General features: G+C 44.2%; 1 protein-coding gene across 6 annotated transcripts in view; it reads right to left on the bottom strand.

Moving 5' to 3' along the window:
* Positions 1 to 26,229, bottom strand: part of RAD54L2 (RAD54 like 2) — a 118,789-nt gene that overhangs the window by 7,773 nt on the left and 84,787 nt on the right. For 2 of the 6 annotated variants that reach the window (XM_084988451.1, XM_021068854.2), the window contains 19 exons: positions 22,627 to 22,828; positions 22,158 to 22,297; positions 21,290 to 21,406; positions 20,502 to 20,728; positions 19,547 to 19,729; positions 19,272 to 19,405; positions 17,820 to 18,016; positions 15,859 to 16,280; positions 14,985 to 15,162; positions 13,126 to 13,377; positions 12,783 to 12,901; positions 11,191 to 11,309; positions 9,279 to 9,378; positions 8,218 to 8,423; positions 7,623 to 7,795; positions 6,352 to 6,548; positions 3,319 to 3,518; positions 2,080 to 2,169; positions 224 to 316 (listed from right to left, as the gene is read on the bottom strand). In XM_084988451.1, the coding sequence (XP_084844577.1) occupies positions 224 to 316; positions 2,080 to 2,169; positions 3,319 to 3,518; positions 6,352 to 6,548; positions 7,623 to 7,795; positions 8,218 to 8,423; positions 9,279 to 9,378; positions 11,191 to 11,309; positions 12,783 to 12,901; positions 13,126 to 13,377; positions 14,985 to 15,162; positions 15,859 to 16,280; positions 17,820 to 17,852 (2,182 nt within the window). In that variant the 5' untranslated portion in view covers positions 17,853 to 18,016; positions 19,272 to 19,405; positions 19,547 to 19,729; ... (2 more) ...; positions 22,158 to 22,297; positions 22,627 to 22,828. Of the gene's footprint in view, positions 1 to 223; positions 317 to 2,079; positions 2,670 to 3,081; positions 3,519 to 6,351; positions 6,549 to 7,622; positions 7,796 to 8,217; positions 8,424 to 9,278; positions 9,379 to 11,190; positions 11,310 to 12,782; positions 12,902 to 13,125; positions 13,378 to 14,984; positions 15,163 to 15,858; positions 16,281 to 17,819; positions 18,017 to 19,271; positions 19,406 to 19,546; positions 19,730 to 20,501; positions 20,729 to 21,289; positions 21,407 to 22,157; positions 22,298 to 22,626; positions 22,829 to 26,229 lie in introns of those variants that run through there. The other 4 variants (XM_021068851.2, XM_021068850.2, XR_014823187.1 and 1 more) reach the window with 3 other exon arrangements.

Below are 26,229 nucleotides of genomic sequence, written 5' to 3'. Positions count from 1 at the left end.
TAATTACAAGCCAAACCAAATTAAAAAAAAAAAAAAAAAAAAAAAGTGGAGTTCCTGTCCTGGTGCAGGTCACAGACAAGGCTTGGATCTGGCATTACTGTGGCTGTGGTGTAGGATGGCAGCTGTAGCTCCCATTCCACCCCTAGCCTGGGAACTCCCATATGCCGCAAGTGTGCAGCCCTAAAAAGAAAAAAAAAAAAAGTAAAAGTAGAAGCCACTATACCTGAGGCAGCCATCCGACCATCCTCAGGGGCTTTTGGTTTGCCAGTTGCCCGGACAGCAAAGATTCTTCCATCACTCGTGCGGATATATGTTCCTAAGAGGAAACATGAGGAAGGCTCTTAGGAGCAGACATGCAATACACCTAACTCTGGGAAACACCAGGTCTAGGCCCTGTGGGCTCAGAAACAGCTATAAAATTAAATCTCACATCTTCTCTCAATACCCCTGAAATGAGCAGTGGGGCGGCTGAGTTGTGAACCCAATATTACTCATTTATTTCACAAATACTGACTGCATTACTACCATCTAACCAGACACTGTTCTAGATACTGAAGTACACAAGAAAGAAAAGGGACCTGTCTCGTGGAGCTTAACTCTGGAAGGGAAGACAGACAATTATACTAGAAAATATCAGAAAAGGTTAAATGCAATGGAAGAAACAAACAGGGTGCTCTGTGAAAGAGAGTAAGTGCCAACTCTCTGTGAAAAAGAAATGCCAATAAGGCCTTTTCTTCTGGCCTCGGTCCTCCTCTTGATCTGGGAGGAAGGAGCCTTACTGCCTCAATACCCTCCCTCGGTAGGAATAATTCAAGATGGGCTTCTTCTTCTTCTTCTTTTTTTTTTTTAAGCTTTTTGGGGCAGCACTTGTGGCATATGTGAATTCCCAAGCTAGGCATCAAAGCTGCTGGCCTACGCCACAGCGCCACAGCAATGATAGTTCCGAGCCAAGTCTGCACCCTACATCACAGCTCACAGCAACAATTAAGCGAGGCCAGGGATCGAACCCGCATCCTCACAGATCCTAGTCTGGCTCATTAACCACTGAGCCACGATGGGAACTCCCAAGATGGGCACTCTATTCCCACACAACACTAGTCAAACTTCTCTTGGTCTTGGGCATGTCTTTTGATCTATTTCTTGGTATCATGGCTACCTCTAGTTCAGAGGTCGACAAACTTTTCTTCAAGGGTCAGTTAGTAAATATTTTTGGCTTTGTGAGCCATAAAGTCTCTCTGTTGCTATAGCCTGACAGCTGGGTGTGGCTGTACTCCAAAGATATTTATTTATGGACACTGACATGTAAATTTCATATAGTTTTCACAGGTCACAAAATACTATTTTTTTTTTCCAACCAATTGAAAATGGTTGAAAATATGGGAGTTCCCTATGTGGCTTGAGGGTGAAGAGCCCTGCTTTTCTCTTCCTACCCCCTAACTCTCACTCTGTTTTAAATACCATTAAAGAGTGAGCCTGTGAAACTCTAGCCACCCTACTTTTGGTCCCTAATAAAGATAGAGATCCAGCTTCGCACACTCTCTCTCTACCCACAACCTTCCTGTGTGCCCCCACTATAGGACCTGTGGGTAATCAACCTTGTTTTTCAAAAGTTCTCTGATGGTTGTTGCTGGGGTGCATCTTGCAGTCATAATAAAAACCATGAGGACTGGTCCAGCTACAACACTGGCTCTGGGGAAACGTCTCTGGGAAATGTACAAGCAGTAAAGGACCCGATGAATGTCCCAGGCATTCTTGGCCAGTATTATCGATAGGCTGAGACCAACAGAAAACCATTTGTCTATCCAAATCCACCCCAAGATTCTCCATAAAAACAATGGCAAAATATAGAAATGCAGGGACCCTAATGCCTTTCTTTTAAGTCACTGACAATATCCTTTGGGCCCATTTCAACTCAGCTAAGCTCCCAGAAATGTCATTTTTCTCATTTCTTCTGCATGTGACACTCTTATAGCATGATTCCTATCCCCTCTCTATCTCAAGTCATATGTATTTGTTCTGTTTGCTAGTCCACCACTCTCAACCCAAGTTAGGGGATGAGCCCCTTGGTCAGGCTCTCACCTTTTGTTCCACGGATGATGTGGATGCTTTCACCAGCATTAATTCTTGCCTGTACATCTGTGGAGCTGTTGAGTCCAGGAATAACAATATCTAGTGAAGACACAGACCTCAGATTTAGATTACATGGGACCTGACTGAAGAAGGAAAAGAAGACGCAAAGTCCACATTCCTAAAGTGTCTCCCTAAGTGGTTTTCCTAAAGGGTCTCAGTGGAGTAGAGGTCACAACCAAGGAAGGTGAAGCAAGCAGGATCTCTCACAACTGTCTAAACAAAAAACACTGTGAACACAAGAAACTTTTTAGAAATGTGATCATCTTTCTGATCAATTTTTCCTGATTTAATTTAAAAAATAAAGAGTTTTTTGTTTAGAAAGTTTTAATTCAAATAGTTTTTTTTCCTCCTTTTCTCTTCTATAAACTATTTGCATGTATCTGCTCCATTTCACTTTAGGCTCCAAAAGAGGCCTCATTTTCTTCCTTGCTGACATTACTCCACACTTAAGTAAAGAATGAAGAGTACTTTCCTTTTTTTTTTTTTTAGGGCCGCACCCACGGCATATGGAGGTTCCCAGGCTAGGGGTCAAATCAGAGCTACAGGTGCCAGCCACAGCCACAGCCACGTCAGATCCGAGCCATGTCTGTGACCTACACCACAGCTAATGGCAACACCGGATCTCCAACCCACTGAGTGAGGCCAGGGATTGAACCCTCATCCTCATGGATACAAGTTGGATTCGTTTCCTCTGCACCGCAATGGGAAATCCAGGAACTTCTGTGTTGTTAAGATATTTCATTAGAATGAAAATCCTTTAAGACTGCTGCCTTCTCTGTTTTTACCTGGAGTGCCAATGTTATATGGCCTAGAATGCAAACATTGTTTAATAAATACTTCCTGAATGACCAAATAAATTTTTATTTATTTAGTTAGTTTATTTTATTTTTGGTCTTTTTAGGGCCACACCTGTGGCATATGGAGGTTCCCAGGCTAGGGGTCTAATCAGACCTGCTGCTGCTGGCCTGCGCCAAAGTCACAGCAACACCAGATCTGAGCCGCGTCTGCAACCCACACCATAGTTCACGGCAATGTCAGATCCTTAACCCACTGATCAAGGCCAGGGATCGAACCCACCACCTCATGGTTCTTAGTCGGATTCGTTTCCGCTGCACTGCGATGGGAACTCCCGCAAAGTAATTTTTAAACGGACCAGCAGCCCTGGAAGAGAACCCAGGAGCTCCCAACCTGTTGTGGTGACCACCTTCTGCACAAGGACTCCCGCGCGTTGCAGGTAGTTGATTGGGAAGTTCATAGCTGGATTTGTGCTGGAGGCAGCGCTTACACTGCCTCCCAGTGGGACATGCCGGGGCATCATGGGGATGGGGGTGGACTGTACAGGACGAACACTGGCCACAGGCTTCTCGTCACTCTTCAGTGTCGGCTGCCTAGGAGAGAAAGACAAGCACCCTGAGAGAGTTTGCCAGAACAGCCCAACTTACCTTTCTGCAAAGACTGCTGAGCCCTTCCAGACTTCCCCATCCTATAGCCTCATGCTGCTAAAAGAAGGATCAGAAGAACCTGCAGTGTATGGTAAATTCAAAAGGAGACTAGGAGTTCCCATCGTGGCTCAGTGGAAACGAATCTGACTAGCATCCATGAGGACTCAGGTTCGATCCCTGGCTTCGCCAGAGGGTTAAGGATCTGGCATTACTGTGAGCTATGGTATAGGTCGCAAATGCAGCTTGGATCTGGCGTTGCTGTGGCTGTGGTGTAGGCTGGCAGCTACAGCTCCGATTTGACCCCTAGTCTGGGAATCTCCATATGCCACGGGTGCAGCCCTAAGAAACAAACAAACAAAAACAAAAACAAAACCCCCCTGAAAACAAAAGGAGACTAGAGGCAGGGCTGAGGCAGAGAGGAGACAGACAGTGAGGCATAAAGCCTCTCAGAGTCTAAGAAGAATCAGATGCCAGTGGAACAGTATCTTTTTGGAAATGTGAGGTGACATTTGCTCCTCTAGAATTTGGACTGTCTGTCTATATACATTAGGAATTCATCCTTGGAAGCTAGGAGGCAAAGATGCAGTAAGGGGGGTAAAATTCTTCAGAATATACTGCATACCAATTTGAAGACAAATGGATGAAATTTTCCCACTTACTCAAGGAAAAAGGGCCATGTGATGCCACATGTTCTGGTGATCTTAAGGCCATCTGCCCAACTTTAACCATTACTCTCTGAAATCTCAAGTTTCAAAAAGTAATGCATACGCCTCTCTCTCCTCTACATTACTTTTCATTGGGCTTCTCCTCAGGCCAGTCCCCAAAGTGCCCCTCTAGTCACAGCCACCACAAAAGCACCAGCAGGCAAAATGCTGTGCACAGAAGTTGGTCTTCTAAATGGTACATGGCCATGGCCAGACTGAGTACCAGTCACGCAAATCTTACTACCCAATATGCATGCCAAAATGTTATGCCATGGTCAAACGACAAATTCTACACTCTTTACCTTCCTTTCAACTGAATGTTGGCACCTTGAGAAAGCCACTCCTGATTTAAGGTTTCTGAAATTAAGTCCCTGTCTGTAAGCTTTCTGATGTCTGCATCTTTGGTCTTTAGTCCTAGGAAACAGACCCTCCTGGATTGGTATGTTATTTCTCATCTGACTGAAGAATGGCACATAAAAGACACACTTGTACACCACTCTGCTGTCAGAGTAGGTCTGCATGACTCCTCAATCACACTGTTCTCAGGTTGCTGTAAGGTCCCTTTTGGGAAACCCCTGGGGCTCTGTGAATGCCCACATTCCCAGTCAGGCCAGACTGCACAGTAAGCTCACCAGGGTTTGGGGAGGCATTTCTTTAATATCTGCTCATGGTAGCTTTGCAGGAGATGGGGGCCCTGCTTAGATGTCAACAGGACTCTTTTTTGTTTTGCTTGTTTGCCGCACCCACAACATGTAGAACTTCCCGGGCCAGGGATCAAACCTACACCACAGCAGTGACCTGAGCCACTGCAGTGATGACATCGGATCCTTAACCCGATATGCCAAGAGGGAGATAAGGCGTTAGAAGGGTAACAGGAATCTAGCTGAAGCCCTATACTCTGAAGGTGCTAAGGCTAGGAATTTGGGTGGGAAGCCCCCCTCCATGTACCCAGACAGGATAAGAAATCAGCAGGATCACGGGATGGCTCATCAAATACTGTGAGAGGCTGATGCCTCCCACAGGGCCTGAAAAGGAGCTCACATCTCCTCACAGCCCAGCCCATTTGTCGCATCTTCCCCCTATAAGGCTTTTCTCCCACTGGGTTCATAATTAGTTCATTCTTGTGTTATAAGGAAAAGCCCAGAAAAGAGAAAAAAGGGGTTGAGGACAAGAGAGGAAAACATTCTCAGGCAACAATATCTTGAAAAATGACACAGAAATAAAGTCTGAAGTCTTTGAAAGATAGTAATTTTCTACTTGAAAGCATCTTATAAAAAGTAGCAAATTTACTCAGCAAAAATTAGTCTTATACAAAATCGTACATGGCTTCAGTTCCTTTAGAAGCTCATTTGGCAAGTTTTTTTTTTTTTTTTTTTAAAACATGAAATCTTCAAAAGAAAAAAATCTTAAATCTGCCCCCTCAAATAAAATAATTTTCCTTCATTCAAGATAATCAAACAATGTAAAAATGCAAACTAGGCAATCAGGAAGCTGATCTGATAACGGCTATGAAGTAATTTGTCTTGTCATGAAAAAAAAAAGCATAGACAATTATTTTGTAATTTCCTACAAAGAGCCTCTCTCCCTGCTTAGCAATTGGCTTTCATCTTGAAAGTTGTACTCAAAGATTTCTTGCTCAGGAATATGGCACAGACACAGAATGAAATCCCCTGAGGAACAGCAGCATTCCCTGAGTACAATTTAAGACTCATGGAAGAGCTGGCCTTCCCTCGTGAACTTCCATAAGCAAGGTCTAGGACTAAGGGGCTACAGATAGGAGAGAGCTGGGTGGGAGAGCTGTGCATCTGTGTTATGAGAAGCTGCACCTCCTTGGGAGTCCTGAAGGACTCTCCCGAGTCGCAAGACCAACAGCTCACTCTTCTAACCAGAGCCCCTTATAGCACCCAGGGCTGCTGAACTGCTTCAGCATGTCATCCAAGAGCAGAACCTGTCAGTTCACAGCAGCCAAAGAACAAGTTGCAGGCTCTCCCTTTGTTTAAAAAAGGAACCAGTTGAAAGGTTTAGGCCTGGCCCAGCAGCAGACCTTTCTCCCCTCTCCCTTTTCAGTGACTCACCAGTTCCTCTGACTGAAGGCGGGGATGCTGGTCAGGCTCTGGTCACTGGCAGGGTAATACTGTGCATATGATGGGCGGGTGTAGGGGACCGATGTACGTTTGTCTTCCTCGTAGCTTTTCTTTGCTGCTTTTTTCTCAGCCTTGGTCAGCTTGTGATCCTTTCGGTTAAGGAGCAATGACTCATGCTCAAAAGGCTCCTGGGGACACAGGAGGACATTGATTTAATTACCAGTCTTTATGGCAATGTGACTGATACACAATATGCCTTACTTTAAAACCAAGAAAGGGCTGGCTTTCTCCAGCACTTAGTAAAGAGCCTCCTCACAGACACAGAGGCAAGTTTATTGTCTTTCGGCCAAGAGTATAAATTCACAACTCTAATCTACCACCAGCTTTAGACAGCCTAAGTCTGCATGCCGTATCAAAAGAATGGGAGAGGAATTCCTGTTGTGGCTCAGGGAGTTAAGAATTCCTGTTGTGGAGTTCCTGTCGTGGTGCAGTGGTTAACGAATCCGACTAGGAACCATGAGGTTTGATCCCTGCCCTTGCTCAGTGGGTTAACGATCCGGCGTTGCCGTGAGCTGTGGTGTAGGTCGCAGACGCAGCTCAGATCCTGCGTTGCTGTGGCTCTGGCGTGGGCTGGCAGCTACAGCTCCGATTAGACCCCTAGCCTGGGAAACTCCATATGCCAAGGGAGCGGCCCAAGAAATGACAAAAAGACATAAAAAAAAAAAAAAAAAAGAATTCCTGTTGTGTCTCTGTGAGGATGTGGGTTCGACCCCTGGCCTCACTCAGTGGGTTAAGGATCCAACATTGCCACTAGCTGTAGCGTAGGTCACAGATTCGGCTGGGATCCAGCATTGTTGTGGCTGTGGTGTAGGCCAGCAGCTGCAGCTCTGATTCAACCCCTAGCCCAGGAACTTCCATATGCCACAAGCACGGCCGTTTTAAAAAAAAAAAAAAAAAAAGGGATGGGAGAGTTCAGAGAATTAACAAACTACATTTTTAGAACTTCTCCCCTCTCTTTCTGCTAGGAAAACTCACACTGGCCAAATTATTCTCGTGGCTGAGCTCAGCACTCCTATGGACAAGACTATGATAGGGATGGGTGGTTGGGAGAGGGGAGGGGGACTGTATGGGGCACGGAAAAGAAATCGTTGAATTCAAATCACCTGCATGAAACAAAATTTTGGATGAAGGAAACAAGCTTGCCCAGCAACCCTTCCTCAGTGGAGAGTGCAGTCCTGGATGCATGCATAGGAGGGTCTTACCTTGGTGATGAGGTGAGGGTACTTCAGACAGGCAAGTTGCAGGACTGGTTCCTTGATCCCCTTTATGTTCAAGGACGCTTGGGGAGCTGGCTCCTTCTCAACAAAGTGCAGTAGGTTCTCCACCTCTTTCCGAGTAAAGTTCAGCATCGGATTGAGGTCATCCACCACCCGATCTAGAAGGGAGAAGACATGGATGAAGTCAGTTCATGGCAAAGAAGACTATAAAAGCACAGCTACAAAGACTGGCAGAGAGGAGAGAGGTTGTGGGTGGCATACTTGTCACTAATAAACCACCTCAGGCTACCCTATATTTAAAAGTCCAAGACCAGGTCTGAGGCCCTCATGAAACAAAAATATCTTAAGAGAAAGCTGCATAACCAGCTGAGCTCTTATCAGTAAACCCATCTTCAACAATTTAAGGTAAATTCCCTCTTAAGCAATTGTTTGAATCAGAATGAAATGGAAGGAACTGCTGGCTTTCTATGAGTGAAGGCCTGCCTGTGTTCCCATTTCCTTTCCCTCTCCTCCACCCTTGAAACAATAAGAATGGTAGCCTGTATAAATGTGCCTCTTCTGAGCCTGGAAAATGGCCTACCTGACATGCCCTGCTTGGAAATCTGACGGTCATAGATCTTCTTTTCAAGGGTGAAATCAGCCACAAGGCGATAGATGTGACAGGGCTTTTTCTGGCCATAACGGTATACCCGACATACTGCCTGAGCATCATGGCAAGGGTTCCAGGAAGCATCAAACACCACCACTCGGTTGGCACCAATCAGATTTACACCCAAGCATCCAGCTCTTTAAAACACAAGCCAATAATTACACAACTTTTAATTTTAAAGATGGTTCTCAAAATCGGTTTTACCCTCTGACTCCTACCACAATGTTATTCTCTTTATCCTAAGCAAAACATATTGGAAGATTCTGCTGATGAACAACACATTGCTCAAGCACTAAAAAGTATGCCCTGAAAGTTCAACATGGAAATGCCTACCACCTCAGAAAGAAAATCCACTCTCCACCCCTCTGCAATGAATGATGTCACTTGGTGAGGGGACATGCATACTGATGTTTCTGATGTGTTTAGTCAAACAGCTTAGGAGAATGGCTGGTTCATACCCTATTCAAGGGCATTTTGCTGGCAGGAGAAAGCACAGCCTTCAAGGTGCTTGGCACAAGACAAATAATGCCATCAGCCTTTTATAGCGGGGGGAAAAAAAGGTAGCACTTTCTACTTTTGTTTTTTTTTTTGGCCATGTCCATGGCATGCAGAAGTTCCCAGTCCAGGGACTGAATTGCACTACAGCAGTGACAATGCCAGATCCTTAACCCACATGGCCACCAGGGAACTCCCACACTTGCTACTTTTTAAAGCACTTTCACATTCATCACATAGTCTAAGCCTCAAAACAGTCCTGAGAGAAAAGTTAATTATGACCATTGCGAATGAAATTCTCACAGAAATTCATGACACTATCATAACTGTCCTTCTAATACAACTTCCTTTTGGGGTCCCCTCTCTGACCTCAAAGACACAAACCTAAGGATATCTCTTCTGATAGAATTTGGATGAGCTTTTGTAGCACCTTCCCATGTAGCCATACGCCCTGAACACAGCCCTCTGATCTCCCTCCCCTCTCAGGATCCACTCACCTTGTGGAGAGAAGGAACAGCCAGGTGGTGAGGTTGCTGGGATCATTGAACTGATTAATGAGGCGTTCCCTCTCAAAAGCAGGGGTGCTACCATCTAGTCCTAGGACAAAAGGAAAAACACAAGAAATGGACAGATAAGGGCAGGGGTACACAGCAAAATCACTGGGAAAATGTGTCTTAAAAACAAAACAAACACAAAACAGCGCTCAGATTCCACACCCTGAACATTCCGTGGGTACCTACCATGAGACCCAGGCATCTATAATTTTAAAATACCCCCAGGTGATTCATTTGTGCAACAAAGACTATAAACTGTGTTCTTCTCTTTAGCATCTTGGGTCAATTCTAAGGCCAGGGTTCCTAGACCTCAGAGTGCATAAGAATCACCCTTGTTAAGGAAGCTTGGTAAACACTTGCTCAAGAAGATTCTTCTCAGTCCTATGAATACTAGTGAGTACTAAAGGACCAAAAGTTTCATGTTTTGATGTGGATGATGTTCCTCCACCAGGAATCTGCATTGTTAACAAGCTCCTAAGGCTAAGAAGTTGCTAGAAGGAGACATAAAAGAAATAGATCTGGAGCAGTGAGATGGGGCATATGAGTGAAAAGAGGGAAGCTCAAAAGAGAAAAAATAAGCTTCAATAAAAATATGATCCAAAAAAAAAAAAGAAAAGAAAATAAGCTTCAGCTGAGAAGCATGTATAAAGGAGAAGGGACTACATTTGTTACCTGGAGTAAAGCAGAGAAAAGGGTAAAGCTAAGGGTATGAAATACCACATGGAGAAATGAATTACCATGGTAGGAAGCATTAGTTTAATTGTCTGGTATTAGAGGCCCAATCAATCAGTACCCCAACCTACCTTTCCAACCTGAGTTCCCACAATTTCTGAGCACAGCTCAGCACTGACTCACTGGGCAAGCCTATAGCCAACAAAGGGCTTCAGGCTACATACATCCTGTACTGGGATCTCGTCAGCACCCTCTCAATCTCTATTTCTCTAAATCCTTCCCTTAGACCAGGGCTTCTCAACAAGGGTGATTTCCCTACCCCTCTACCCCACAAGGAACACTTGGCAATATCTGGAGACATTTTGGGTTATTCTAACTGTGTGGATGCTACTGCCATCTAGTGTGTAGAACTCAGGGATCCTGCAATGCATAGGATAGCCCCCTACAACAAGCAATTATCTGGCCCAAATATCTATATCTAGTCAATATCAATATTTGAGAAGTAATGTAAGTACCTAATATCAACATTTCTTTTCTTCTCACTGCCACCACTGTAAGGAGACTTTTTATACATTTTTTCCCCCATTTATCATGCCTCCCATAAAATTTTAATACCACAGATATACTATGTATTTATTTACTGTATGCACATTTGTGCTTTAATCCTTTTAAAAAGTTAAGTTTTTTTCATATCCTCAAGAACTGATTTTGACCCCTTAAGGACACTTACCTCCCCCACTGAGAATACATGATCTAGGCTTGTGTTCACTTTGCTCCTTCTGCCTAGAATAATCTTCAAACCACACTAGCTCTGTATATTAAAATTCTCCCCATCTCTGCAAGACTAGTGCACGTTCCACCTCATTTAGGAAGTCTTCTCCAATTGTCCTCACCATGGAGAATCAGTGCTACTTTGAATCTGTCCTTGAGTTGCTGCATTTCAGATGATGACAAGGCATATGACTTCTACATCTCTGTACTCCCCCATCTGGTCTAAGCTCCCCAGCCCCAGTATAATGCTTCACACACAGCAGCTTGATCTCAGAATCTCTGCTCCTTAGCTAATCAGATATTCTTATGGATTTGATAGAGAAAGGAGTGGAAAAGAGAAAGAGAGCAAGGGAAAGGAAACCCATAGGCAGACCTTGCTAAGGTTTCAGGAATAAAGACGCAATGAACTCACGGAAGTAGCTGACGTTTCGAACCCACTTCTGTACTCCTTGACCCTCAGCACCAGGTAGACAGGGCACTTCTCGTTTCCCTAGGAACTCCTCGATTAGAGCCAAGGTGGAAAGGCTCTGGCTGAAAGGGACACATTTCGTTCAGAAGGCTCCCAGACCCCAGGGAATTCTGTCCCCCAATAGGCCCACCCCAACAGGCTCCATTCTGACAGCAGGAGCTCCAATACCCTAATCCTAAAATGGTACCCCACAAAGAACCACTAAAGGTATTCTCCCTAGCTCATGAGAGAGTAGAATCATCCACACACTTATCACCACCACCCCACCAAAAAATTCTCTAACCTACTACTTTTTTTTTTTTTTTCTTTTTTTGTCTTTTGTCTTTTATCTTTTTAGGGCCACACCCGGCACATGGAGGTTCCCAGGCTAGGAGTCTAATCAGAGCTGTAGCTGCCAGCCCATGCCACAGCCACAGCAATGCCAGATCCGAGACGAGTCTGCGACCCACACCACAGCTCACGGCAATGCCGGATCCTCAACCCACTGAGTGAGGCCAGGGATCAAGCCAGCCACCTCATGGCTCCTAGTCGGATTTGTTTCCTCTGCACCATGATGGGAACTCCCTCCTACTACTTCTTCAATTGAAAAATTCTGGGATTTAGCTCAGTGTATAGTAACAAATAGCATCTGCATTAAAAGCCAACACTGCATGAGTACATATCAGAGCTAATTATAGGCTGTAGGCAATATTATGGATCTTACTAAGGAGAAAGGTCACTCAGCTGCTTCCAGGTTATGCGGAGAGCCAGTCCATAAACCAATGGAACACTAGACTCTCCCAAGTTAGAATCACCGCTTTCCTCTCCAAGTATGTCACACATGGAAACCCTCACTCTGAGACTCCCAAGCCAGCCTCCTGTCACTTAGCTCTCACTGGCACGTAATCTAGTCAGAACAAAGGAGAAGTGAACTATTTTATGTCTGTTTCGCTGAAGAGTGAGGCCTTGATGGGACTTAAAGCTCTGACGAGACTGAGAATGTGACTCTGAAACAAATCACATCACTTACTTGGCCTTCTATAAAAAGCTTAAAAAAAAAAAATTGCTGGGGAGGCACAGCAGCAGATTAGACCAGGAGTCAGCAAATGCTTTCTATAAAGGGCCAGATAGATAGTAAATATTTTTAAGCTTTGCAGACCACACACAGTCTCTGCCACATGTGCTTCTTTTAAGAAACCAAAAATCAACTAAACGAACAAACAAACAAAAAAAACTCTTTTCAAAGGTAAAAACTACCTCTCAGGCTGTACAAAAAGGCCACAGGCTGTTCAAAATTTGGCCTGGGTCACAATTAGAAGAATTAGACTATGATTTCGGATGTTAGCCTAGGTTTTCAAACTGTTCCCTGAGAGAAACTGCATTGGACAAAGAAAGAAACTCTGAGAGAGATGAAACACAAGAAGGTCCTCATAAGAAGCACTGGTTGCAGAAGCATGGAGAGAGAAAAGGAGGCTGGGGTGACCCAGATGGTCTCACTCCGTGGGGACTGTGTCACCCTTTACCAAAGACACACACTCGGGAATTTCTCTTCCTACCTGAACACGAGGATCTTGTCACCAAGCTTCACACTCTCCTCAATCAGGTGGAAAAGCAGTACCATCTTGGGAGAGTTCTCCAAGACACCTGTCTGATAATTAGTCAAAAGGTCCTTGGCCTGTAGGGGAGAAATGAAGCGGCTTGGAACAGGTCCATGGTCAGATCACTAGAAATACAATTCTCTCCCTCCAAGGCAGCAGTTCACAGGCAACCTTTATAGTTCCCTCCAAAGACCTTGGCAGGATACTGCACTGAGCACACACCACCCACTCCCCACTAAGGCTTTTGCACCATCCTCTCTTAGCAGTGATTTATGGCCACAGAAGGACCAGCTTGACTCACCCACTCATATGTGACAATGTTGTTGCCTCGCTCCTGGAAAGGGTTAAAGCCAACCCCCTGTAGGAACTTGGTATTTGTCGCCTCTCCCACTGCAGAGGCCAAGGTACTATCCTCTCCCTTGCTTTTTGTTCCCTGTGATGGGCAGCGGGCACTTGTTCCTGCTGAACCAAGCTCTTCCACGTCTAAGTCCTGCTCATTGGCCAAACTCTCCTTCTGAAGGGCTTCATAGAGCACATCGGGGTGATTCCAGATCTGAAGTTCAAGTTAAAGGAGAAGTAGCACAGGGTAGAGAACAATCTAAGGGTGTCTTAGGGAGTTTGGAACCATGCATTTGTTCAAACACTCATCTTCCACAACACACACTGTCATATCAAAAATTAAAGTCTCCCCAAAACCCTCATAGCCAAAGAGCCTATATACATCACTTTTCAATAACCAACTCTGATTGCTACAATACATGAATGGGAGAATTCACACCATGCCAGTATATTTGGTACACAACCAGAAAGGCTGCGTTGCAACCCTAGCATTCTTATTTATTGATTTATTTTTTTTTAAAGATTTATTCATTTTACTTTTTGGCCTCTGACTCAGAAGGATTTTTTTTTTTCTTTTTTTTTAATCTCTTTAGTGCAGTATATGGAGGTTCCCAGGCTAGGGTCCAATCGGAGCTTCAGCTCGCTGCAGCACAGGATCCTTAACTCTGAGTGAGGCCAGGGATTGAACCTACATCCTCATTGATCCTAGTCAGGTTTGCTACCACTGAGTCACAACAGGAACTCTGCATTCTTATTTAAAGAGGAACAAGAACATTACTATTTCTCCCTATGGCTACAGCCAACTACTGTATGAAACTATGAAACAGACCAACCTCCCTATGGACAAATATATCTAATTTATAGATGATCAGTTATAAGTCATTTCATGGACTATTCCTGGCAGGAGTTGAGAATTGCAGGAGAAAGGGGTAAGGGGTGGAGGGAGGTGTACGCTGGCACTACAGTATCTTCACAGATTATGTCTGCTTTAGCTCCCTGGACCTCATCTAGGACTGTGGCTATAAAAGAAATATTTTGAAACCCCATCTATGCCCAGATTTATTAAAGCAGTAATCAGTCAGGAATAATATCCAACAGGTTGGCTGAGAGCTGTCAAAGAAACAGGTCCCTTGAGAGGCAACAAACAGCATCTGGCCAAAGACACATGAGGGTTCATTAACTTGCTCATGAGGCTTAGTGTTAAAGATACCCCAGCCTTCCTGTCCCCTAACCAGTTCAAGCACTATCAGAATGAAAGAGATCTTGATCTGATTAAATATAGAATCAAATGTAAGGTACCCCTAATAACTTTTCTAAGCTATATATTTCTTGAATTCTAATCACACTGTCAAAAACTCTGCCCCACAATGTTCTTCCATCACTCCATTTATCAAATAAAAAAAAAAAAATAGCAAAGAATTCTCTTATGGCTCAGTGAGTTAAGGATCCGATGCTGTCACTGCAGCAGCTTGGGTCACTGCTGTGACACAGGTTTGATCCCTGGCCTGGGAATTTCCATATGCCATGGGCTCAGCCAAAAACAAACAAACAAACAAACAAAAATCAGTGTAAAGGGAAGTGATTTCTCAAGTTTCCTATAACGAGTTGTGCAGCTGAGTTGCACAATTGCAATGGGCACCATTCATATTATAATCTATGAGTGGCACTCTCAGGAATGACCTCAGAGTCCCCAATGCAGTGAACTGAGGGGGCCCCTCTCACTTTATTTTCTTTTATCAGGTACTCCCAACAGAAATAACTCCCTCGGGATCACGTGCATCCTTGGTCTGTATCTCAGTATTCCCCAAGGCTTCAACACACCTTGCAGCACACACAGAAGGCCTTGAGGGGGTTCAACCCCAGCCAGCCACTGCTACCACAGTCGCGGAAGCGGTCCATGAACTGCGTATATAAATCGCGCTGGATCTTGGAGAGTCGCACCAGGATCACATTTTCTTCCTTGGCAGGGAGATGAATCTTCAGCACAGTGTGGCCTCTCCTACAAAGATACAAATCAGAATTGACAAGGCATTGTGGCCAGGAGGGGTCAGTGCAGGATAAAAACACAACCCTGCATTTCTGCTATACCTCCTTCTTTAGGATCTCGACATTCACAGCAGCCTTGCAATAATGAAGATTGGTTCAGCAGCAACCAAGAAACTCATTCAAGATAAAAATTAAGGCAAAGAGCCAGTGATCCGCCCCAAATCACTGAATGGGAGACCAGGGGAACTCCAGATGCTTACCCTGATCCAGGACTGCTTCTCTGAGCTTTCTGCACACGTGCCCCATTAACAAAGAAAAACAAGGGGATGCTTTAGACTAGCCTAATCTTCTAAGATGCTGAAGCTGGCGAGGCCATACCCCATAGAACTACCACTTTATTCTTTCACTCAAGTCATTAGAATGGTAGCTATCTCCTGCTTCTCTTAACAAGTGAGGCAGGTATCCCTAGTAACTTCCAAGATTAACTTCTGGGAGAAGCAATTCTGGGTCAAACTTTCAGAGAGTGAAGTACTGCATATCCACCATTTGCAAGCTATCCAGAAAAAGGGAAGTTTTACTATAGCCCTACTAGAAAGCCCCCTACCCCAACCCATTGTAACAACCATTCCCCTTCAAGAAAAGCCTTTGTATGCCAGTTTCATCAGGGAGCTCCAAGGATTCAGAAAACCGAGCTTGGAGGCTGGCTCACCTCTGCACAAAGCCCTCCAGGAGGCTGTGCAGGACGTGACTCCGGTACCGCATGAGGCGGACATCCTGAGGCGTGCTGTCGATACATTGTCCATTCAGGATGGGGCGCTCAAACATGTTGCTGAACTCTTGCCGGGTGCCAAGGAAGTCTGGGCGCACAAAGTCCACCATGCACCAGTACTCGATGAGGTTGTTCTGTAGGGGGTACCCGGTCAGCACCACCCGGCGGCGAGAGCGAATGTTCTTCAGGGCCTGTGAGGTGCTGGCCTGGCAGTTTTTGATGCGGTGTCCCTCGTCACAGATCACCACATCAGGACCAGGACGGCATAAGGCCTTCTCAAACTCTAGGGAGGGAAGAGGATCCGGAGTAAGAGGGTGAGAGGGCCTGCTCTTAGTCAACAATATGAGAAGTAGGGGTGCACCCTGGAGGAGACAGAAGAAATGAAGGAAGCAGGAAAGCAAGAGTCAGCCCCCATTGGTGAAAGGGAGCCAGCCATCCAAGCACCTGCGCATCTGTGTGACATGTTAACCTGGCCTGTTGACTCTTGTGGTAAATATCCCTTTTCCCTCTTTCCTTTCTTTATTTTTTTTCCCTTTAGGCTAAGAGTAAAACTGGATTCCTAGGGCTTACACTAACTAGGCAGCAGGGAGTATGAGTTTACAGAGAACCAGCCTAAGACTAAAAATTAGTTTGGGAGTTCCCATCATGGCGCAGCGGAAACGAGTCCGACTAGGAACCATGAAGTTGTGGGTTGAATCCCTGGCCTCGCTCAGTGGGTTAAGGATCTGGCATTGCAATGAGCTGTGGTATAGGCTGCTGTGGCTGTGGCTGTGGTATAGGCTGGCAGCTGCAGCTCTGATTCAATCCCTAGCCCAGGAACCTTCACATGCCGCAGGTGCAGACCTAAAAAAAAAAAAAAAAACCCACATGAGTTTGGATGATATGGATGGGAATAATCCACACACTTCTATCTGCTCTCACCATTGTCTTGGCACCCTCTGAGGGCTGGCTGGAGGGAACTAGCTAAAGGACAAGGTCTTCCTGGAGTTACTCATTGCTAAAAGACAAATTCATCTCAGCTCTAACACAGAAGCAAATCTAGAATAAACATAATATCATAGGAGAAGAGACCTATAAAATGAAAAAGTCTCTGAACCCTAAAAAAATTTTCTTCTCCAGATAGACAAAAGCTCCTTAGAAAAGGGAAAGAATAAGAACTATGAGAAGAATGGCTTTCACGAAAAAAAAAAAAAAAAAGAAAAAAGAAAACTGGGACAAATTCTTCTTTTATAAATTCACAAACAATATTATTACTACTCTGTATATTAGTGATTTAAAAACTTCATAAATATTTTCTTAATGCTATCTCAGAATATCTCCAGGAACTGGTAAATGGAGAAATTACTCTGTTCTGTGAAAGGCACAGGGGAGTCTTTCCCAAGCTGGTTTGAGGCCTGGCCTCACCAGAATTCCACTGCCTACAGAGATAGCAGTACCTTCTGAGAGTCAGTGTAGGTCATCCCATCCATCTCAGGGACCAGGATTTCTGGTTCCTGACAATACAACTCACATTAATAATGCTTCTTGGAGTTCCCGTCGTGGGTCAGTGGTTAGAGAACCTGACCAGCATACTTGAGGACGCAGGTTCAATCTCTGGCCTCTCTTAGTGGGTTAAGGATCTGGCATTGCCGTGAGTTGTGGTGTAGGTTGCAGATGAAGCTTGGATCCTGTGTTGCTGTGGCTGTGGTGTAGGCCGGTGGCTACAGTTCTAATTGGACCCCTAGCCTGGAAACCTCCATATGCCGTGGGAGCAGCCCTAAAAAAACAACAACAACAACAATAATAATAATAATAATAATAATAATAATAATAATAATGCTTCCCATTTGACTAGGTGCTACAGCAGACACTATTTCTTTACCCCTGAATCACCCCTAGGAGGACCCAGAGAGGCTGCCTACCTCTCCGAAACTCCTGCTGCCGATCTTCCTCATCCAAATCAATGATAACTGGGTGAGAACGTTTCTTGGTTTTCTTCGGTCTACTTGTGGTAAAGGATTTCTTCAGGGTGAGGAGTCTGTACATTTCGTACCCCATCAGCAGCACCCCACCCTCTGACACCCAATCAGCCATCACTTTAGCACGAGCTGCCATTGTCCTGCAAGAGTGAACAGAAAGAAAATATTGCTTCCCCTGCTTCTCGGAAATGATCTCTACAATCACAGCTATGTTGATGTACATTCAGAAGTCCTGATTGCTAAAGACTTCAGGTTGCAGCATCACATGCCTGGCCAGCTGCCCGAGGACTTTTCGACTATCCTAGAAATACAAATTGCACTGGGATGAACTAGGTCACTGATGATGGTTAAAGAGCAAAAAACAGAAATTCAATGGCACAAGGCAAGCAAAAGTGACAACTCCCTTGGATATACATGTATGACTACAACATTACATTTGAGGGAGAATTTCGTTATTCCCATAATAAATACAAAGTAGTAAAAGCAAGGGCAGTATTTTGCACTCCACCAGCCCAGGCCCTGGTGAGTAAAGAAACAAGGATACATGGTAAAGGAAAAAGAACAATAGAGACCAGATGACACTGAGCACATTCCTTCTACTCCTAAGCAACTTGTGCCCTTGCTGTATTTCATTAAGTGCATATGGAATAACAGGCCTGAAATCTAGGAAAGAAGAGCAGGTGATCAGCTACCTGTGGGGCCACTCAGCCACCTGTGGGGCCTTTTCCTTTTCTAAGGGGATTTTGTCTGTCTGGAGTCTCCTCATTTTGATGTGTGTGACCAAACATCAAACAAAGACAGGCTCTTCAAAAAAGAAAACCTACCTTCTCAATTACACATATCAGTGAGAGGAAAGGGTAACATGGCTAACTGGCCTGGATCAAGAAAAAGCTTTAGATTTTTGGAAATCAGGTGGAATTTAGAGAATGGAAATATAAATAATTTTATTTAAATCTGAAACAAAAAAAAGGTTTGCACCTTTCAATGCTTGGAAGTTGTACTGTTTAAAGTCAACTATAGGTTGGTACTTAAGAGACTGATGACTAGGTTTCTAAGAAAAGATAAACATAAAACGTGACAAGTTAGAAGATGGAAAGTTTCATTTTTATTATATTACTATATACATGGGAAAATGTGACCATGCACAAAGATTTTTCAGGATATGAAAGCATTTTCAAGCAGAACACAAGAAATTTCCCAGGCTACCTAATTCTGACTTTACCGAAAAACAAGGTAGAGAAAAAATGACTAGCAAGAAGAAAGAGAAGGACACATCAAGAAACCAAAAGGAATCTGGGAGGACAAGGCACATACCCAGACAGACTGCCCTGACATCTAGATCCTGGAAAGAAGTCTAAAAAGAAAGGGACATAGAAGAGAGGGCAGGCCACCTACTTGTGCTCATCATTCAAGATGTGAACTTTAAAGAACCGAGGCTGGATTTCTTCAGGCTTGTTGTCAGCTGGAAGGGCTTCAGGAGCTGGGAGCCACATGTTGAACTCTGCCAGCCAATTCTGAAGAGTATTAACCTGTCAGAAAGTCAAGTCCAAAAAGAGAGTCTTAGAGGACAAGCTCAGAGCTGAGTTCATCAAGCTTTTTAGCACCCAGTAAGGCATTACTCCCAGAGCTTTGCAGAGGGATGACTAAGCAGTGCCTTCCCAAATTCTTACCGGCACAATGGCAAGGACAGTTTTGGCTGGCGTGTGGCGGAAGAGGACGTCGATGAAAGAGATCACTTGTAAAGTTTTCCCCAAACCCATGCTGTGGGCCAGGATACAGCCAAAGCCACTACTGGTCTTAAACCTCTCCAGGGACTCAACCAGGTTATCATATAGGAACCGGATCCCACCAATCTGACAGGGAACAAAGAGACAGTTATCTTTGGCTGGGAAAGACCAGGAGTCTAGTTTTACTACTTACTCTGGAATTAGCCAAAATGAAATAATTGAGCAGATACTATACCAGAGAGCTGGTGTAGATGGCTACAGAAGTTTCCCTGTCCCCTGACTAGTTTACTGGCCAGTGACATGCTTCTTGGAGAAAACACAGAAAAGCATTCACCTAGTACAGCTGCCCATCTGAGGTGAGAATCTTCAGTACCAAATTCCTGACAGGATCTTTCACTCAGCCTTGGCCTGAGGCTTATCTCAAGGCAGCCCATTCCACAGGGAGCAGTTCTTATTGGTAGAGTTCTTATGCTGAGTCAGCCTTAGGCTTCATGGCTCTTTCACTCACTGGTCCTGGTTCTAGGTTCTGGGTCAACACAAACTACTCTGATCCCTTCTATCATAAAGTCCCTTCTCTCCTGGAGCCACGACTTCTTAAAGTGCTGCTCTCCAGGGAACATCTCAATCAATCTTGCAGATCTCATAGGAGGAGGCTCAAGATTATAAACCAAGAGATCAGCACATTCTACATGATAGGGCAAACTGGAGGCTTGTCCCTTCCCATCCATCAGGAATCCTGAAGCATCAACTACTAGGAGGAAGAATCAGGCCTTTCCAATAGCTATTGCCAGTACCAAACAAGTACTTTACAAACTGTGATGCTAACAACCACCAGCAGGTAATGTCCACAGCAAGAAAGCTGAAAGAAGACAAAGAGGAGAGTCTAGGTTTGCTGTACCTGATGAGGTTTCACTGCCCGTGCCAACTGTGGGGCCAGGAAGACGTTCTCCTCCTCCGGAGGGTGGTTCAGGTTGACGAGGACCCGCCCCAGAGCATCGCGCTGATTTAAGACATCATTCACATGGGTGCCACCCTTCTCCTCTTCCTCATCCTCCTCACTGACAGACTCACTGCTGTCCACGATGTGTAGAGTGTCCTCCTCTCCAGAGCTCAGTTCAATCACCTCTGAGACAGCCAACAAAACAACACAAAAACCAAAACTCAGGGAGAAGACATAATTTACTGCCAGTTGTTGAAGCAAGAGGGCATGGAAACAAATTTAGAACTTGTTATCACTTACTAAAAAAAATTTTTTTTCTTTCTAGGGCTACATGTGTGGCATTCAGAAGCTCCCAGGCTAGGGGTCGAATCCGAGCTACAGCTGCCTGCCTACACTACAGCCACAGCAACTCAGGATCCAAGCTGCATCTGCGACCTACACTGCACCCATTGAGCAAGGCCAAGGATCGAACCCACATCCCCTGGATACTAATCAGGTTCTTAACCCACTGAGCCACAATGGGAACTCCAAAATTTTGATTTTTATTATTTTTCACTTCCAACATCAAGTTAAGATAAAGGGAAAACATATTTACCAAGAAAACTCAAAGAAATTTTCCAGAGTCAGACCATGACCACAAACTGAATGAAGATGGACTGAACTCTTTTCTTTTCAAAGGTATAGCCAATCTCTCACGGTGAACACTGGGAAAGGAGGAAGGAGGGGAACCTCTGGCTTGATCTTACCATCTCGACTGCTTTTTTCATCCTCACTGCCACTGCTACTGTCCAAACAAATGACCTCTTGGGTCAAGACCCGGGGAGGCAATTGGGGACCATCACTTGCTCTTAGGACAATTTCCTCTAGGGAGAAAAAAGATAGAAGGGAATGTCAAAACCACATTTAGCTCAAACATATTTTCCAAAATGATGTGCCATCCTTCTTTGTGGTTCTCAGGGGAACTATCCCCTGAGGAGAGAAGTAGAAAACATCTCAAAAACCCCAGACCTCTTTCCAAATTCCCTTTTCTCTATTGGCTCTTACATCCTACTAAAAAAGGAACCTGAGGACTAGAAAAGGTCCTAATCCCTTGATATTTTAAGATCCAAAGTTATGGGGGGGGGGAATCTAAATAAGAGCAATTTGAGGAGGTACTTCTTTACCCATCTTAACATTTTATTTATTTATTTATTTATTTATTTTTGTCTCTTTGCCTTTTCCAGGGCAGCTCCCACTGCATATGGAGGTTCGCAGGCTAGGGGTCTAATTGGAGCTGTAGCCACCAGCCTACACTAGAGCCACAGCAACGCAGGATCCGAGCCGCATCTGCGACCCACACCACAGCTCACGGCAATGCTGGATCCTTAACCCACTGGGCAAGGCCATGGATTGAACCCGCAACCTCATGGTTCCTAGTCAGATTCGTTAACCACTGTGCCACGACAGGAACTCCCCATCTTAACGTTTTAAATGAGATCCTTCTAAAAACTGAACGACTTGAAAGGATTCTTGAGAGGCCATGGTCTTATTCCAGATCTGTCCTTGACCACTGTGGGTACTGAGGGCCTCAACTCCCTGTAGCACAGGATTATTCCTGCCATGTCCACTGCTTACCGGGAAGAAACTCCAGGGGAACGGTGGGAATGGGGGCTGCGTAATCCTTCCTCTGCTGCTCCAGGCGTTTCCTCCTTTCCAATTCTTCCTGTTGTGCCGCTTTGGTAACTGGCTCCAATTGATCCTCCCGGAGCAGCTTTCTAAACATTAAAATAAGACAGAACACTTGGGTTCACTTGAGATTTGAGCGATATAATGTCAAGCGGAAGAGAGAAACCATCATTGCTGAGGTCAGAGAGCTGAAGTGGGAGGAGAAACCACATCAGTCCCACTACATCCATGCAATGGGCAAGGTAAAGTTCCACAGTGGGAACACCTTCATCTTTACCATTAATTGGGGCACCCAGCTTACACTTTTCTTCTAAAGAAACAGGACTCTCCTCAAACCAGTCCTTCTGCTACTGACAACCCGCATTGAAGATAATGCTTCTAATCCCTCCCTTCTCCTCTTCCCCAGAGCACAGCTCACCGTATGTTTCTCCGCATGTGGGAGGGCTTCTGAGCTCTCTTCTTTTTGGGGTCCTCGGAGGCTAGGCTCTTGCCTTGGTGGCGCCTAAGCTGCTCTGAAGGCTCAGACTGAGATGAGGTAGTTGAAGTGCACCGCGGTGGCCGCTGCCCATCTTCCCCCAGCTGGGCACACTCAGTGCCACACATGTCTTCCAGGGATGGGTCTGAAAAGACAATGGGAAAGAGGTGTCAGGGACCAAACTTTACTAGAGGAAATGTGGGTTTTGATGCCAGACTTGAAAGGGTTCAAATCTCAACACAGTAACTTACTAGCTGGAGATCTAATAAGGCAAGTTACATCTCTCTGAACCTCAATGGATGTATCTATAAAATGAGGACAGTAATGCCCGCACTTCAGAGCTGTTGTGAGGACTAAATAGTGTGCATGCTTAGAACCAAGCCTGGTTCTAAGTAGGCTCACAAGAAAGGAAAGCCATTACTCCTGATATAATTTAGTGCTATAATCAGAGTGAGGAAGTGTCATGGCCTCAGACTACTCAGAAAGGGACAACTTGGTTCCAAATGCAGCTCACACTCACTTGCGTAACTCTAAGCAAGTCTCTTCTGCCAACGGGGAGAACGCTCCTCCCTTTAGTGTTTAACATGCTCACTCACTCAACTCACCATTTAAGGAGAGCTTACAACATGCATTCTTGATGCTTCAAGGAATATTTATAAGACTCTTTCCTTCGAGGAGTTTGTTTTCTAGATATAAAAGACAAGATGGGCTAAATACTACACGAGGGGCAGGCCAACTGACCAAAAGAACTTAAAAGTTTAAAATATCATTTTTCAGCCAGAGGTAATTAGCTAAACCAAGAATAATTATGTTAGGGCCACAGGAATATGAAATGTACTGCTTCGTGGGATGATCACACAAGGAATTACATGGGAGGTAAACTGTGAGAACTTAAAAGATGAACAAAATGTCTAAAGGTTTTTCTTTTGGGACAGGAGGAAAAAGGGAAAAGATTCCTGGCAGAGGGAGTGCCATCGTGATATCAACCACCAGCAAGGACTGGGGTTGGGGTAGGAAAGTCCATATACACATGCTTCAACTTCATGTGCTGAGTAGCATTCTGTTTGCTGGATGGGCAGGCTTTGAAAGCACACAGACCTGTCCCCAAGTTCACCAGAGCCTCCCAGATACAAGTACTACACAACCAAAAGGTCTTTCCCAAAGGTAAGAGAAAAACTAGAACAGAAATGGCGAAATTGAGGTGCTCTGGTCAGTGTCACTTGATCCTCAGGAAGGAAGGACTCAGGAAGATTGGTGTTTTTGTGGAATTATTTTTGTGTGTTATTTTGGATTTATCAGTTTTCCACTAAAGTCTTTTTTCTCTTATAGGATCCTATTCAGGATATCATATTGCATTTAGCTTTCATATTTTTTCTGTCTTCCCTAGATCGTAGCAATTCCAGTGTCTTTTGTGACATTGATACATTTTTGAAGAGTACTGGCCAGGTGTTTTGAAGACTGTCCCCCAATCTTGATAACTGGATTGGGATATGGTTTTTAGGAAAAAAATACCACAGAGGTGAGGCACCCTTCTCATCACATCTTATCAGGGTACACGGTATCAACATGATTTGTTACTGGTGACATTAACCTTGAAATGATGTCTGCAATATCTCTCCACTATAAAATCACTATCTTCCCTTTCCGTATTTTATTCACAAGAGGCCGACCACTAAGCCTGGCACACATTCAGGGAGAAGAGAATTAAGTTCCATTTCCTAGAATGAGAGACACCGAAGAATTTCTGGATATATGTTAAAACCACATACAAAAAAATGTTTGGGGGAGAGGGTACTTGACGCTTGGAGAATGCTTAAAAGTTTCATCTACTAATTTCAACATTCATCAGTGGGTTTTACCTAGAGTAATTATTGCTGTGGTGTTCTAATGGTGGTTTTCTATTTCTCTCTTTTGCTTCCACATTTAATTATCTGAAATTTTTCTGTAACGGAGAGTTGTCCCTTTTTTCTCATTTATACAGTCAACATTTTAAAAAAATACCAGTATGGAGTCAGGAAGAAACATTCAACCCTGTAGACTTTGGTAAAGGGAGACCAGGGCTCAGTGAATGAACCAGTAAGCTGATACTACCAAGCTGAAAGAAAAACATATCACAGATCATCATCCTATAAACTCAACCACCAAAAAATACCAAAGGGTCATCTCATCACTGAGAACATGACTGTCGCAGATATTCTGTTACTGCTCACCTTCCATGGCTTGGTGTAGCCCCTCCCGCCCCATTACCATTCTGGGTTCCTTGTGGTCTCTTTCATATTGATGCTAGATTCTAGAACAGCATGGAGTTGGAAACTAATGTCTCAAGAGGTAACAGAGCTTAGGGGTTCAGTACAGACACTGAAGTCAGATTGTGCGGTGTGAAAGTCAGTTCTGCCCTTATAACCTTTCTGTTCCTCAATTATAAAATAACATTTGTAGTGTTATTCCTCAACCTGAGAGGGTTGTGGTAGTGATTACATGAGATAGGCTAAATAAAGCACTAGGATGATGCCTGACACATAGTAAATGATATGAAAAACAGCTGCTACTTTTACTGTGACTACCACTATTCCAGTTACAAAGAATGGGTTTGGTTTCTTCTTTCTTACAATAACTACAAGGTGAGTTTTTTCTCCCCTCATTCTAAATATGATAAACTGAAACCTTAAAAGGTTAAAAATGTTTACCTATGGGTATATAGGAAATAAGCAGGAAAACAGGAGCAGACAGTTAAAAAGCTTTGTAGTCAGGCAATCTTGGTGTTGAATACCGGCTCTGTCACTTACTAGTTCTATGTTCATGGGTTCCACTTCTCTGAGCCATAGTTCCCACATTTGTAAAATGAGGATGTAAACAGCTCTCTCATGGAAAATGTTATTCTTTAAACCCTGGTTGGCCGAACTCCATTCTCCCAACCACATTCAACAGTCCAGGAGCACACAAAGCTGTGGGGCTTGGTCAGCCATATTGGGTAGCAGTATTGATTTGTGTGGAGAACCTGAACTTCAATTATATATCAGAATGGATCAGAATTAAGATTTCAGGAGTTCCAAGACAGGGATGCCCACTCTCACCACTGCTCTTCAACATAGTTTTGGAAGTCCTAGCCACAGCAATTAGACAAACAAAAGAAATAAAAGGCATCCATATAGGAAGAGAAGAGATAAAACTGTTACTATATGCAGATGACATGATACTATACATAGAAAACCCTAAGGACTCAACCCCAAAACTACTTGAACTGATTAATAAATTCAGCAAAGTAGCAGGATATAAGATTAACATTCAGAAGTCAGTTGCATTTCTGTATACCAGCAATGAACTATTAGAAAAGGAATACAAAAATACGATACCTTTTAAAATTGCACCTCACAAAATCAAATACCTTGGAATACACCTGACCAAGGAGGTAAAGGACCTATATGCCGAGAACTATAAAACTTTAATCAAAGAAATCAAAGAAGATGTAAAGAAATGGAAAGATATTCCATGTTCCTGGATTGGGAAAATCAATATTGCAAAAATGGCCATCCTACCCAAAGCAAT

The sequence above is a fragment of the Sus scrofa genome, chromosome 13 (assembly GCF_054392235.1).
Source record: "Sus scrofa isolate SSC_HxYL_T2T_F1_AM1 chromosome 13, Sscrofa_HxYL_maternal_Yorkshire_Landrace_v2.0, whole genome shotgun sequence".
Classification (NCBI taxonomy): domain Eukaryota; kingdom Metazoa; phylum Chordata; class Mammalia; order Artiodactyla; family Suidae; genus Sus; species Sus scrofa.
This window is presented reverse-complemented; position numbering and strand designations above follow the sequence as displayed.